This window comes from Myxocyprinus asiaticus, chromosome 25 (assembly GCF_019703515.2).
Source record: "Myxocyprinus asiaticus isolate MX2 ecotype Aquarium Trade chromosome 25, UBuf_Myxa_2, whole genome shotgun sequence".
NCBI lineage: Eukaryota > Metazoa > Chordata > Actinopteri > Cypriniformes > Catostomidae > Myxocyprinus > Myxocyprinus asiaticus.
In genome coordinates this window covers 19392063-19406461 of record NC_059368.1, presented here as the reverse complement: position 1 = coordinate 19406461, position 14399 = coordinate 19392063, and the positions used below count along the sequence as shown (strand labels likewise).

The 14399-nt window shown below is 39.6% G+C and overlaps 1 protein-coding gene across 1 annotated transcript in view; it reads right to left on the bottom strand.

Moving 5' to 3' along the window:
• The window catches only part of LOC127416458 (chromatin-remodeling ATPase INO80-like), a 71613-nt gene that overhangs the window by 5928 nt on the left and 51286 nt on the right, over positions 1–14399 (bottom strand). The window contains exons 28-35 of the mRNA XM_051655838.1: positions 12389–12516; positions 9282–9376; positions 6391–6463; positions 5155–5313; positions 4588–4690; positions 4367–4455; positions 1324–1488; positions 548–707 (exon numbers count right to left, since the gene is read on the bottom strand). Of these exons, the coding sequence (XP_051511798.1) occupies positions 548–707; positions 1324–1488; positions 4367–4455; positions 4588–4690; positions 5155–5313; positions 6391–6463; positions 9282–9376; positions 12389–12516 (972 nt within the window). The remainder of the gene's footprint in view (positions 1–547; positions 708–1323; positions 1489–4366; positions 4456–4587; positions 4691–5154; positions 5314–6390; positions 6464–9281; positions 9377–12388; positions 12517–14399) is intronic.

Here is a 14399-nt window from a genome sequence, read left to right as displayed (position 1 = left end):
AAAAAAACCTGGTTAGCCTACAACAGTCATTACTACATCCTACAATATTACAACAGAAAAATAATTTCTGCCAAAAACTACGGTTACAATTTACAATATTACTATAGTAAAACCATAATAACCACAACATTATGGTTTTTATTTCCACAGTTTTCGTTTTCCTGCATTGTCACTATGGTTTCACTACAAATATCATGGTTAAAATATGGTTACTGTAGTAAAACCATGGTAAATTTATTGCAAGGGAACGCAAAACTTTTGTGAGGGCACACAAAACTTGAGAGGGCATGCAAAACTATTTCAGAAAAAAATCCCCCTATCCTCAAAGGGTAGCTTTTAAAGTATGAAATTGACTTTCACATATAAACCCACCCTGGTAAAGATTTACTGGTGTGGAAGTGTGACAACTAGCCCCAGTCTCCCTTATGATTATAACATGAGAAATTTGCCTGTGAAATATCTGGGACCACTTTATATTAAAAAAAAACAAACAAAAAAAACAAAAAAAAAGATACAAGATTCCTACACCCAAACTGCTGGAACTCACCGTTCATCGTGTCGGATACAGATCCGGCGATGGAGGCGGGAGAGTTGGTGGCACGGGACTGTGGAGCAGAAGACATGGGTTCGTCCACGATTACCAGCATGTCACTGCTACTCTCGTCTGCAGGAATGGAGCTGGGCTGGAGTTCACTGCTCAAAGAGATCTGCAGAGACACATAGTTCTGGGGGTGAGACAGGGACAGAGGGACAGTACCACGGAGGAGAGACAGTAGGACCAAAAAATGGACGAGGAAGAGGGATGTGAGGTCAGCATAGTAAGTAAATGTGAGACTGTGTTGAAAACGACATTCTTTGTGAACATTCTCGCATGCTTTTGTTGTGACTGCATCCTATTACCAAATGCAGGGCTTCCCAACTGTGGGTTCACGAACCCCTACCATTCATGATAGAAATGCTTGGGGGTTAATTAGCCATTTGCCAATGGCAAACGAAAAATGTACCATTTTTAACAAAAAATATGTAAAATCAAAAAATGCCTTGCTCTCATTTTATACAATTTATACAATAGTTTAATATGGTTTTCAAAAAGTTAGAACACAGAAATTTCATGGGGTACCACAAGTATATAATTTCAAGTCATAGGGGTTCAGCTGCCAAAAGGTTAGAAACCCCTGGTTTAAAATATATCATTATAGGACCAGAACTGTATAATAATTCCTCCCGACATAATGACCTCTGCAATTCAATAAACATCAAAATTATGGAACAGTTATTTAAAATTCTGGGGGATTGGGAGATTATTCAATCTCATACTTTTACCTCACTGAAGGGGCTGGGCATGGCAGAGTCCATGTCAACACTGATGAACGAGTCTTCCCCATCCGCTGACAGGTTAGAGTTGTCTGCTGATGGAGCATAAGGGATGACCACATTCACACCCTCCTTCTTCTTTTTCATGTCTGGGTTATCATCATCCTTTCTCCTCTGAAAAATAAAAAGCAGGGAGTATAGGGAGATAAAGTTGGTACAGGGTGGATACATTTTTTGTAAATTTTGTATCATTTGTGATGAATAATCTTATATTTTGGTTTGCATCCATAAAGTTTCAAATAAAAAGAGAAAACAATCAAATGAGAAGAACTATCTTTTATTAGTTAAGTATTTAATTCACTGAATTATTCAGAAATAGAAAGTAGCACATTGTAATTGAAATGATTAATTTCAATTAATCACTAAATATTTGTTGAGAATGGTCTTAAAATAATCATTTAATACAGTATATGATTAAATAGTCAGAAATAGTTATATTTAAATAATTATAAATATATATTAAATATTATCATTCAGATAAATCAAATGCATTGCATTACTGTGGCAGACAAGTGACGCATTAAGACAACACAAAATGTGGGTTTAGAAGTCAATAAATTGTTTATTTCCATATATATATATATATATATATATATATATATATACACAGGTGCATCTCAATAAATTAGAATGTCGTGGAAAAGTTCATTTATTTCAGTAATTCAACTCAAATTGTGAAACTCGTGTATTAAATAAATTCAATGTACACAGACTGAAGTAGTTTAAGTCTTTGGTTCTTTTAATTGTGATGATTTTGGCTCACATTTAACAAAAACCCACCAATTCACTATCTCAAAAAATTAGAATATGGTGACATGCCAATCAGCTAATCAACTCAAAACACCTGCAAAGGTTTCCTGAACCTTCAAAATGGTCTCTCAGTTTGGTTCACTAGGCTACACAATCATGGGGAAGACTGCTGATCTGACAGTTGTCCAGAAGACAATCATTGACACCCTTCACAAGGAGGGTAAGCCACAAACATTCATTGCCAAAGAAGCTGGCTGTTCACAGAGTGCTGTATCCAAGCATGTTAACAGAAAGTTGAGTGGAAGGAAAAAGTGTGGAAGAAAAAGATGCACAACCAACCGAGAGAACCGCAGCCTTATGATTGTCAAGCAAAATCGATTCAAGAATTTGGGTGAACTTCACAAGGAATGGACTGAGGCTGGGGTCAAGGCATCAAGACACAGACATGTCAAGGAATTTGGCTACAGTTGTCGTATTCCTCTTGTTAAGCCACTCCTGAACCACAGACAACGTCAGAGGCATCTTACCTGGGCTAAGGAGAAGAAGAACTGGACTGTTGCCCAGTGGTCCAAAGTCCTCTTTTCAGATGAGAGCAAGTTTTGTATTTCATTTGGAAACCAAGGTCATAGAGTCTGGAGGAAGGGTGGAGAAGCTCATAGCCCAAGTTGCTTGAAGTCCAGTGTTAAGTTTCCACAGTCTGTGATGATTTGGGGTGCAATGTCATCTGCTGGTGTTGGTCCATTGTGTTTTTTGAAAACCAAAGTCACTGCACCCATTTACCAAGAAATTTTGGAGCACTTCATGCTTCCTTCTGCTGACCAGCTTTTTAAAGATGCTGATTTCATTTTCCAGCAGGATTTTGCACCTGCCCACACTGCCAAAAGCACCAAAAGTTGGTTAAATGATCATGGTGTTGGTGTGCTTGACTGGCCAGCAAACTCACCAGACCTGAACCCCACAGAGAATCTATGGGGTATTGTCAAGAGGAAAATGAGAAACAAGAGACCAAAAAATGCAGATGAGCTGAAGGCCACTGTCAAAGAAACCTGGGCTTCCATACCACCTCAGCAGTGCCACAAACTGATCACCTCCATGCCACGCCGAATTGAGGCAGTAATTAAAGCAAAAGGAGCCCCTACCAAGTATTGAGTACATATACAGTAAATGAACATACTTTCCAGAAGGCCAACAATTCACTAAAAATGTTTTTTTTATTGGTCTTATGATGTATTCTAATTTTTTGAGATAGTGAATTGGTGGGTTTTTGTTAAATGTGAGCCAAAATCATCACAATTAAAAGAACCAAAGACTTAAACTACTTCAGTCTGTGTGGATTGAATTTATTTAATACACGAGTTTCACAATTTGAGTTGAATTACTGAAATAAATGAACTTTTCCACGACATTCTAATTTATTGAGATGCACCTGTATATATATATATTAACTTTTTTTTTCTTCCCCGTTTTCACCCAATTTTGGAATGCCCAATTCCCAGTGCGCTTTTAAGTCCTCTTGGTCGCGTAGTGATTCGCCTCAATCCGGGTGGCGGAGGATGAATCCCAGTTGCCTCCGCATCTGAGACCATCAACCCGCGCATCTTATCACGTGGCTTGTTGAGCGCGTTGCCACGGAGACATAGCGCGGGTGGAGGCTTCACGCCATCCTCCGCGGCATCCGCGCTCAACTCACCACGCGTCCCACCGAGAACGAACCACATTATAGCGACCATGAGGAGGTTACCCCATGTGACTCTACCCTCCCTAGCAACCATGCCAATTTGGTTGCTTAGGAGACCTGGCTGGAGTCACTCAGCACGCCCTGAGATTCGAACCAGTGTCTTTTACCACTGAGCTACCCAGGCCCCCTTATTTCCATATTTCTTAACACAAGCCTATAATTAGACTCAAGTCCACAGCAATCCATTTTACAATTTAATACATCAGACTGTCCAAGGTAGACTTATTATAAGAGAGCATCTCACTTTGGTTGCGTAACGTCATAAACAAAACGTTTTTAGGTTGCTTTGTCAAGTTTAATGTAGTTTGAAACATATAAAAACACGTCTCGAGATCCCTGCATTCGAAATTGAGCTGCGTCCAGCTGCGTCCACCCAAATTACTCAGACCATTATATAAGATTCTGATCATACCACCCACTTCTAATATGAATGTACAAATGTGACACCACTGCACTGCCAGTAGATTCTTCATCACTTCTTCATGCCTGTATGGGGGAACTTACTCTTTCTGCATACTTCTCCCTCTTCCTCTTCCGCTCCTTCACCTTACTGCTCTCCTCCAGCTGCCACTTCTCTTCCTGCCGTAAACGCACTGAAACACAACCAAATCATCCAATCAAAGCACTGCAAACATTGCTAACTCACTCTGTCAATACCTCTTTTACATTATACAAACGTATGCTTTTATGATCCGTACGAGATCGTAAACGGAGTGGCATCTCACATTTTTTCTCCAGCTCCTCGTCATCCAGCAGCAGGCTGACCACCTCTTTGGGCTTCAGGGTGTCAGGTTTAAAGTTTCCTCCTGATATTACCATCCTCTGAATCTAAAGCACAGAACCCACAGCAGATAAAAAAAGAGCAATTATTGAGATAGAGAATACATAAATACCATCAGAAACAAGGAGAAAGAGGAGAAGGGTCTTAAGGCCTCTGAAACATGTACTGACTATAATAATGTGTTGTTGATACAGTCGTGCTGAGATATATGTGACAGTTCAGAGCACTCATTACTGTGTAATTACAGTGTAATTAGCCATAAATGCAACCTGACAATTACAACCATAGGCTACATTTTCCTTTAACCACCCATCTGGACTCTGCAAAGACTCTTTTGGGATTTGACATTTACATAAACATAGTTGTTCTAACTTAAATGTATAGCCTTTTGATCCAAGGAAGCCACTCTAATGTGAAATCAACATCAATCAACTTACCAAATAGGGCTTTTGTCAAGCTGTGATTCTGAATAGTATCTTGTACTATAACATGTACGATACCATGCACTTACTTCACTCTTTTCTTTGGCCCTCTGTAGGATGCGTTCCTCAATAGTGCCCTTGCAAATGAGCCGATAGACTGTGACCTGTTTGGTTTGCCCCAGTCTGTGGGCTCTATCCATTGCCTGCTGGTCAACTGTGGGGTTCCAATCACTGTCATAGAAGATCACCTGAGCAGATAGGCAGTGGCAACCTTATTTACATTTTATGATAACCTCATACACACACTCCTTTTTTTTTTCCTCCCCTTTTTCTCCCAATTTGAAATGTCCAATTCCCAATGTGCTCTACGTCCTCGTGGTGGCGTAGTGACTCACCTCAATCCGGGTGGCAGAGGACGAATCTCAGCTGCCTCAACCCGGCATCTTATCACATGGCTCGTTGAGCGCATTACCGCGGAGATATAGCGCGTATGGAGGCTTCACGCCATCCACCGCGGCATCCACGCACAACTCACCACGCGCCCCACCGAGCGATCACGAGGAGGTTACCTCGTGTGACTCTACCCTCCCTAGCAACTGGGCCAATTTGGTTGCTTAGGAGACCCGGCTGGAGTCACTCAGCACGCCCTGGGATTCGAACTAGCGAACTCCAGGGGTGGTAGCCAGCATCTTTACCACTGAGCTACCCAGGCCCCACTCATACACACTCCTTTTAATTTATTATTCATCCATATTGTTTTCTTTATTTATGCACACATTCGTTTATAAAATTCAGTGTTAAAAAAAAAAAAAAAAAACACACTAATAAAATTCTGTGAACTGATATAGTTCAGCCAAAAAGGTCTGAATAGCTCTTTCCATATAACAGAGCAACGACAGAGGGAATACTCTCAGTAAACAATGACTTCAATTTGGGCCTGTTACTCACACATACTGTAGCTATCATAGTGGTTCAGAAGGCTTGGAATATAGCGTACCAGTCAAATGGACTACTTCTATGATACTTTCATAGTTCTTTGTTGTTTTGTTTTTTACTTTCTGCGTTCGTTGCATGGAAAAGAGCTGTTCGGACATTCTGCCTGAGATCTCATTTCGTGTTTCATAGAAGAAAATAATACTGGGTTGGAACGAAATGGGGGTTAGTAAATGATAGGTGAACTATTCTTTTAAAGTCAAAGAGTTCAGCGGCTATTATAACATGAGTGCTAAATGTCTTAGGGTTCATAAAATTTCAGAGGCAGTTCTCATGGACTGAGGGGGAAGTCGATCTGGTAAGCATGGTGTGCTGATAGGCTGTGGCCTCACCGTGTCTGCAGCTGTCAGGTTTATCCCCAGACCTCCAGCTCTGGTACTGAGAAGGAAGACAAAAATATCCGTCCTGCAAGGGGGGGGGGGGGGTTGGGGGGAGAGACCGGAACAGTAAGAGAAAGCAAATAAAGCAGAGGCAGATCACGCTCTTTTAGGGGCCTGCCCAACCACCCAGGATTTACACAGAGAGACGTTCCAATATAGAGCACACTCCTATACAAAATAAAAACCAGAGACCATTGTATCCACATAGTGCTGGGCTAATGCAAACCAGAAACCTTGAGTAAGGAGGGAAGAAAGCAGACAGACAGAGAAAGAGAGAGAGAGTAAAACCCTCCTCGCCTGACAGCACCACCAGGGATGAGGAATTTACGGTTGGTGACATTTTGTAAAAACAAGCCCCAATTAGGCTTAAGAAGAGACAGACGCCTACAGACACTTACGTCTCCTGCCCAATCCTGGCTGTCAGACCCAGTGTTATTATCTTTTTTTTTTGGTGGGGGGGGGGTTCCCCTTTTTCTCCCTATTTGGAATGCCCAATTCCCAATGCGCTCTAAGTCCTCGTGGTGGCGTAGTTATTCGCCTCAGTCCGGGTGGCGGAGGACGAATCCCAGTTGCCTCCGCATCTGAGACAGTCAACCCACGCATCTTATCACGTGGCTTGTTGAGCGCGTTGCCACGGAGACATAGTGCGTGTGGAGGCTTCACGCCATCCACGGCATCACGCGGCAACCACGCACAACTCACCATGCGCCCCACCGAGAACAAACCACATTATAGCGACCACGAGGAGGTTACCCCATGTGACTCTACCCTCCCTAGCAACCGGGCCAATTTGGTTGCATAGGAGACCTGGCTGGAGTCACTCAGCACGCCCTGGGATTCGAACTAGCGAACTCCAGGGGTGGTAGCCAGCGTATTTTACCACTGAGCTACCCAGGCCCCTTTAGTGTTATTATCTTTAATGTAAACTAGAACAGAAACTGCCTAAAAAAAAAAAAATGTAACTGAAATTTTAGATAAATCTAAAACTAAACTAAAATACATTTTCATGAATCCAAAGTAAACTAAAATAAATGATAAATGACCATGAATTAATTTTAGATAAATAGTACACTAAACATTTTTAAACCTACACAATCCACCTTCGTTAAACATGAAAATGCTGCTAGATAGCAATAACACTAAATGACCCAGAGAAATGTAATGACTAAACGTATTTAAATAACATCACAGTTAACACATTAATTTTGGGCATTCCAAAAATACTAAAATTAAAATAAAATCAAAATATACTGAAAAAACAAAACTGAATCTAGAAAACAATGAATATATATATATATATATATATATTTGATACAATGAGTTTGTTAGCTCTCACGTGGATGCACTAAGCAGGCTAGGTACTGAGCCATGGGGAGCAGAAAAGAACTGTCAAAAGACCTGCGTAACAAGGTAATGGAACAATATAAAGATGGAAAAGGAAATAAAAAGATATCCAAAGCCTTGAAAATGCCAGTCAGTACTGTTCAATCACTTATTAAGAAGTGGAAAATTCTGGGATCTTTTTGATACCAAGCCAAGGTCAGGTAGACCAAGAAAGATTTCAGCCACAACTGCCAGAAGAATTGTTCGGGATACAAAGAAAAGCCCACAGGTAACCTCAGGAGAAATACAGGCTGCTCTGGAAAAAGATGGTGTGGTTGTTTCAAGGAGCACAATACGACGATACTTGAACAAAAATGAGCTGCATGGTCGAGTTGCCAGAAAGAAGCCTTTACTGTGCCAATGCCACAAATGACAACACCTTGAAATGCCTCACAGCTTCTGGCTTCTGTAATTTGGAGTGACGAGACCAAAATAGAGCTTTATGGTCACAACCATAAGTGCTATGTTTGGAGAGGGGTCAACAAGGCCTATAGTGAAAAGAATACCATCCCCACTGTGAAGCATAGTGGTAGCTCACTGATGTTTTGGGGGTGTGTGAGCTCTAAAGGCACGGGGAATCTTGTGAAAATTGATGGCAAGATAAATGCAGCATTTTATCAGAAAATATTGGCAGACAATTTGTATTCTTCTGCATGAAAGCTGCGCATGGGACGCTCTTGGACTTTCCAGCATGACAATGACCCTAAGCACAAGGACAAGTTGACCCTCCAGTGGTTACAGCAGAAAAAGGTGAAGGTTCTGGAGTGGCCATCACAGTCTCCTGACCTTAATATCATCGAACCACTCTGGGGAGATCTCAAACGTGCGGTTCATGCAAGATGACCAAAGACTTTGCATGACCTGGAGGCATTTTGCCAAGACGAATGAGCATCTATACCTCTTGCAAAATTTGGGGCCTCATAGACAACTATTACAAAAGACTGCACACTGTCATTGATGCTAAAGGGGGCAAAGACTTTTGAACAGGGGTCATTTTATTTTTTTTCTTTGTTGCCATGTTTTGTTTTATGATTGTGCCATTCTGTTATAACCTACAGTTGAATATGAATCCCATAAGAAATAAAAGAAATGTGTTTTGCCTGCTCACTCATGTTTTCCTTAAAAATGGTACATATATTACCAATTCTCCAAGGGTATGCAAACTTTTGAGCACAACTGTGTATATATACATATATATAAATACATATATATTTATATATATATACACATTAGTTTTCAATCCATGATTGTTGGTTTTAGTTTAGTTTTATTTTATTTTATTATATATATAATAAAATAAAATAAAACTAAACTAAAACCAACAATCATGGATTGAAAACTAATGAGCACAAATTAAATGCACAAATTTAAAGAAAAACAAAACAACTAATCTAAAACTTCAACACATAACCTGGTCAGCCGAATGCCACCATCTTCGTACTCACAGGTTAAAAACTCACCGGCTCTGAAAGTCAGCCACCATGTCCCGCCTTTCCGAAATTTTGGATGAACCGTCCAGTCGCATGTAGGTATGCTTACGGTACACCATGTACTCCTGGGGAACAGAAACAATTAAATATTTAAAATAAGTAGAAGAAAATGGAAACCCAAGCAGGTAAACAAGTCAATGATATGAATTGGTTGTGTATATTTCACCATAATCCTCCTAAATCTGCAAGGCTAGTTTTCATTAATTTCCTCCTTCAACCTTAACACAACTCCTTGAACCCTCATTACCAGTGCAGATTCATTTCAAGGCTGGCAGAGACTAAGAAATAATCCCTAACCCCTTTTCTCAGCTGACCTCCCACTCTCTTACACCACCCAGAGTGAAGCCTCATCCCACATACAAGCTTATGACTCTACTGGACTGCCTCCCAAAAGCACATCTGGACTGTATGAAATGAGCATTAGCACTCTCTTTGGTATTAAACTCCTTTGATTAGGACTTTGTTCCAGCCTAAAGTAACATTAGATCACAAATCCAAACTTACTATCCAGCTGTAAGTAACAAATGGGACCATCTTAAAACTGTATTACACTATTGAGAATTTAACTCCTGGCTAGCAGAGTGGTGCCGAACGTAACATGATTTAGGCCTCAATTTCCTTGAGACTTTGGAACTGTGCCTGGAATAAATTTAAACCAACCTCAACTTGGAGTCGATCTATTGAACTCACAATAAATAACTACATTTGACCAAAACACTCAAGGGAGTCTGCTTAAACCGACACAATTTCAAAGGAGAAAGAAGTTGACCATCTAAGTTTCTTGGTTTTTGCACAGAATACTACGCTGTAGCATCTAAAAAGCTAAACAGTATTTGCTGTTATACAACATAATGATGATGACATCAATGCCCACTCCCAAGCTACACTGCTCTGATGGCATGCAAGAATGAACAGTAAACACACTGAACAGAAGAAAAAAAAAAAAAAGTAAAAGAAAAAAAAAACTGACGTTAATGACTACATTAGATTACAATCAGCATATATTTTTCCCCCCACTAAAGCTAAGAAAGAGATTTGAAATTGACTGCAGCTGGCTCTTTTAATGACTTGGTAAGCCAACTGAGATAAGAGAAAATTTGCCATGGCATGACTTCATTCAATGATCACATTACGGGATCCTCCCATATGACAGTCACAGGAGATAAATAGCAAATAATAAATAGTATTGTTAAAATATTACCAAACAGTCAGTGTGTTTACATACGCTGTTATAATCAAGATACAGTGGGTTTTTGCATAGTCAAGTTATAGCCTTCATCTGTCTGTTCAAGTATACATGACACAATGCAAAATCTAATGTTTAAAGGAAATATGTCAGCTGAGAAAGAACACCAGTAATACTTCTTCTGGGGGGTATTTACACTTGGTCACTTCATGCGTTTTACTGATCAGAAAGCTAAACGATAATGAAAAGACTAGGGGTAAATGGCCTCCAAGACAGATTCAAGATGGATATACTGTATATCTGAACACTCAAACCACCTCTGTTTGAGGCATATTCTGGATGAAACTAGGTCAAGTGTAAATACATCTGGTAGTTCAAACCACATATGTAAACTTTACTCTGCCCAAACAGCGCTACGTCAGCATAAGGAAAATGCAAAACAGAACAGCTGCTAGCGAGTATTTATTTGTATTGGGCTTGCGTTGCACAGTAAATAATAACAAATAAAAAAACGAATACATGTTATAGGAGGGACAGGACTATTTTCTTAATTTATTTGATGCAGATTGCTGGCGAAACTGAAACTAAACACTGACAATAAGTGCAGCTGACACGCATGATGTATCTTACCTACAAAAAACCTCAAGGGAACAATACACAGAATGCACATTCACAGACACACAGACGCACTAGGCAAAGTCACTTGGAATCAAATAATATCTCACATCTTTTAAATTCACTGGCTGGCATTAGCATAATCACAGAAATTAACTCCCTTTTATTTGCATATAGTGTGGGAAATGAAGATCGAATCTATATCCGTTTGGCAGAGACGCATTGATGTAGCTAAGTGGATATGGAATGTGCTTATTCAAATGGATAGCAATATGATTTTAGCAGGAATTGTTTGAATTGTTGTCTCTATATTACAGGTGGGTGGAAGGGAAAGGGTTGGAAAAATAAGAGATCTTGGTTATGCCAGCATAAGATCAAGTTATTAAATTTTGATGAAAGTTTGTGAAGACAAACATTTTTTTCCTTTGGAATGATGTGCACAGACGAATCATTCACAATATGTCCAGGAATGTGTATCAAGTTGGTAAATAGGGTCCATTTTTATTTCAATGTTGACTTTCATTTAAAGTGGAGATAAAATATAATGTGGACATATACATGTCAATGCCAAAACTAATGGTCAATCAAAGCTAAAGGATGCTGCCATGTTTTTCCATGATTAACATTTCCTATAGACCAACTACTACTCCACAAAAAAAGGAAGTTAAGTCTACGAAATAAACCGAACAGGGTCTCTCAGCCTTTAGAAAGCTTGCCATGGAAAAAGGAAAAATGAATCGGAAGGAATTTCTATTGAATGTGTTTCTAGACTACGAGTGGCGTAACCAAGAGGGCACGGAACAACAATTGTTATGTTGGACCATAAGCTGCCTGTGTTGACAATGTTATTGGAGGCTTCTAGATTTAGTTCCATGTTTGGCTTGCTGCAGAACATGCGGCAAACAACAGTGTGCCTTTGGAAAATGTGATTGTTTCTCGCAGTTATCTTCTCTCGGCCTTTGTCCAACTACAACAATATGGAGCTATTTAATGCCAAATATTCCCTTCACAATGGTTGATCAAATTCCCCATCTCTTTGAGTGTTAATCTCACAAAAAAACAAACAAAGTAGAACCAAGATGTCAATAAAAACATGTACAGCATGACCCCAAATAATTACAAAGTATTCAGTACAGGAACACATGAAGGAAAGTTTTAAGTTTGAAAAAGAAAAACATGTGACGATGACAATGTAGGGTAACAATCCAGTTGCGTCCTGTACATAGACCCCACAGCAGTCAGTCACTGACTGTGAGAAGTTCATGGAAGTCCTCACCTCTAAAAGGTCGATCATGCGGGTCATCTGAGAGTAGATGAGAACTCGATGGCCTTGAGACTTCAGTCGAGTCAGCAGCAGGTCTAGAGTATGAAGCTTCCCACTCTCTGTGATCAGAGACTCTTTGTCTGAAGAACAAAGAGGAGAAAAACATTTCAAAACACTGAGAAATGAGAAAGAATGTGTAAACTTGCAAGATCAAACTTCATCCCATAATGTCAGAATGAAACTGAATATTTAAATCAAAGTAATGTACAGAATAGGTTTCCACTGTGCGTGCATTACTCTAAACACCAGGATTCCCACACCTTTTGACCAATGAATTTCCATGACTTTTTTTCATGTTTACTTATAAAGGGTTTATATATAATTTTATACAGATTGCAATTTACAGAAAGAGCAATTTAAAGTTGCTAAAATATATTCGAACAAATCATAACAATAAAAATCTGTATTCAGTACACTTTAAAGGATTTTATTAATTTTCATACATTTTGAGAGCTGGAAATCACAATTTTAAACTTCTCTGATAAGTTTACAATGAGTGTGGGAACCCTGAAACACATTTTTAGCTGTTAGTATGAGTTGACATTTTTTTCTGGGGTAATCCACATCGTCACAGATGCTAATAAAGTTTTCAATATTATTTTTAAATTGGTCATCAATTATGTATGAACTCAACTCATTTGACTGACATTCACAGATAGGAAAATTTAGTGCCAATGGACAATCAATGCTGTCAGCCAAACAATGCTTACAAAAGAGGAAGCATGGGCTTCCCATTGTTGACTGGTGCAACCCCTGACCCCAAGGTCAACTCATGGGGAGGTTAAATGACCCCAGCAGTCATGGACACTCAGAAAGTGATTATACACACAAAGTGAGCAGGCTGTCAGAGCAATCTAGAGATCCCTAGAGAGAGTTTGAGGCCTGCTGGTCAAGCTTTAGACCATACAGAAAGCGTGTCGAACCCATGGCCAATATGACCATATTGTTGTTACCACATCATGTCCATGCTAATGTGAACCATTGCTGAACCCTGACTCAACACCCCATGACCCTGAGAAGGTCACATGTGTTACCTTTCATTGAGTGGTAGAGAATGGCTTAAATTAGACCATACAGCCAAGAATTTCAAATCCAACATGTTGATGATTGACAAGATAATCACCACATGGATCTAATTTACTCCATACTGAATCTATGCTCTAAGGCAGTGGTTCCTAACCCTGTTCCTGGAGGCCCCCCAACACTACACATTTTGGATATCTCCCTAATCAAACACACCTGATTGAACTCATCAGCACGTTAGTGGAGACTCCAAGATCTGAATTGGGTGTGTCAGAAAAGGGAGATATACAAAATGTGCAGTGTTGGGGGCCCTCTAGGAACAGGGTTGGGAACCACTGCTCTAAGGTATACCATCACATGTAACTGGTATGTTTGCAGAGAGGAAGGACATTTCTGTTTGAGAGCAAAGCATGTCACTGTATACATTTGATCACCCATTGCCATCCAATTCTGAAAAGTTGAGATTTGTTGGGATATTTGGCAATATAATGGGCAAAACAAAGTAGACATAATTTGCAAACAGAGTTGATTCAGTGTACGTTCACTAATCATGAAGAAATTCCACATCCCTCTGCTTAATCTGCAGCAATGAGTTATTTTCAGACAGAGCAGACATTAAAAATGTCCTTTCAAAGTTCCAAACATGAGATTACAATAGGTCATCTTTAGTTTGATCCACCTCTCAATTACAGTAAATACCTTTCTCAACTATCTGAAACACAAATACTTTATTAGCAAACATTTTCTTCTGATAAATCGGTTCTAGGCTCAACTTAATGCTAATTGTTAATACCTTGAATTAAAAATTTTGCAAACCAATAAAAATCTACTAAATTGAACTGGTTACAGATCCACACTGATCATGCATAATGATTATACATTATATACTACACTACACAACTTTCAGACCACTAAAGATGACTTCAAGGCTCACATTTTG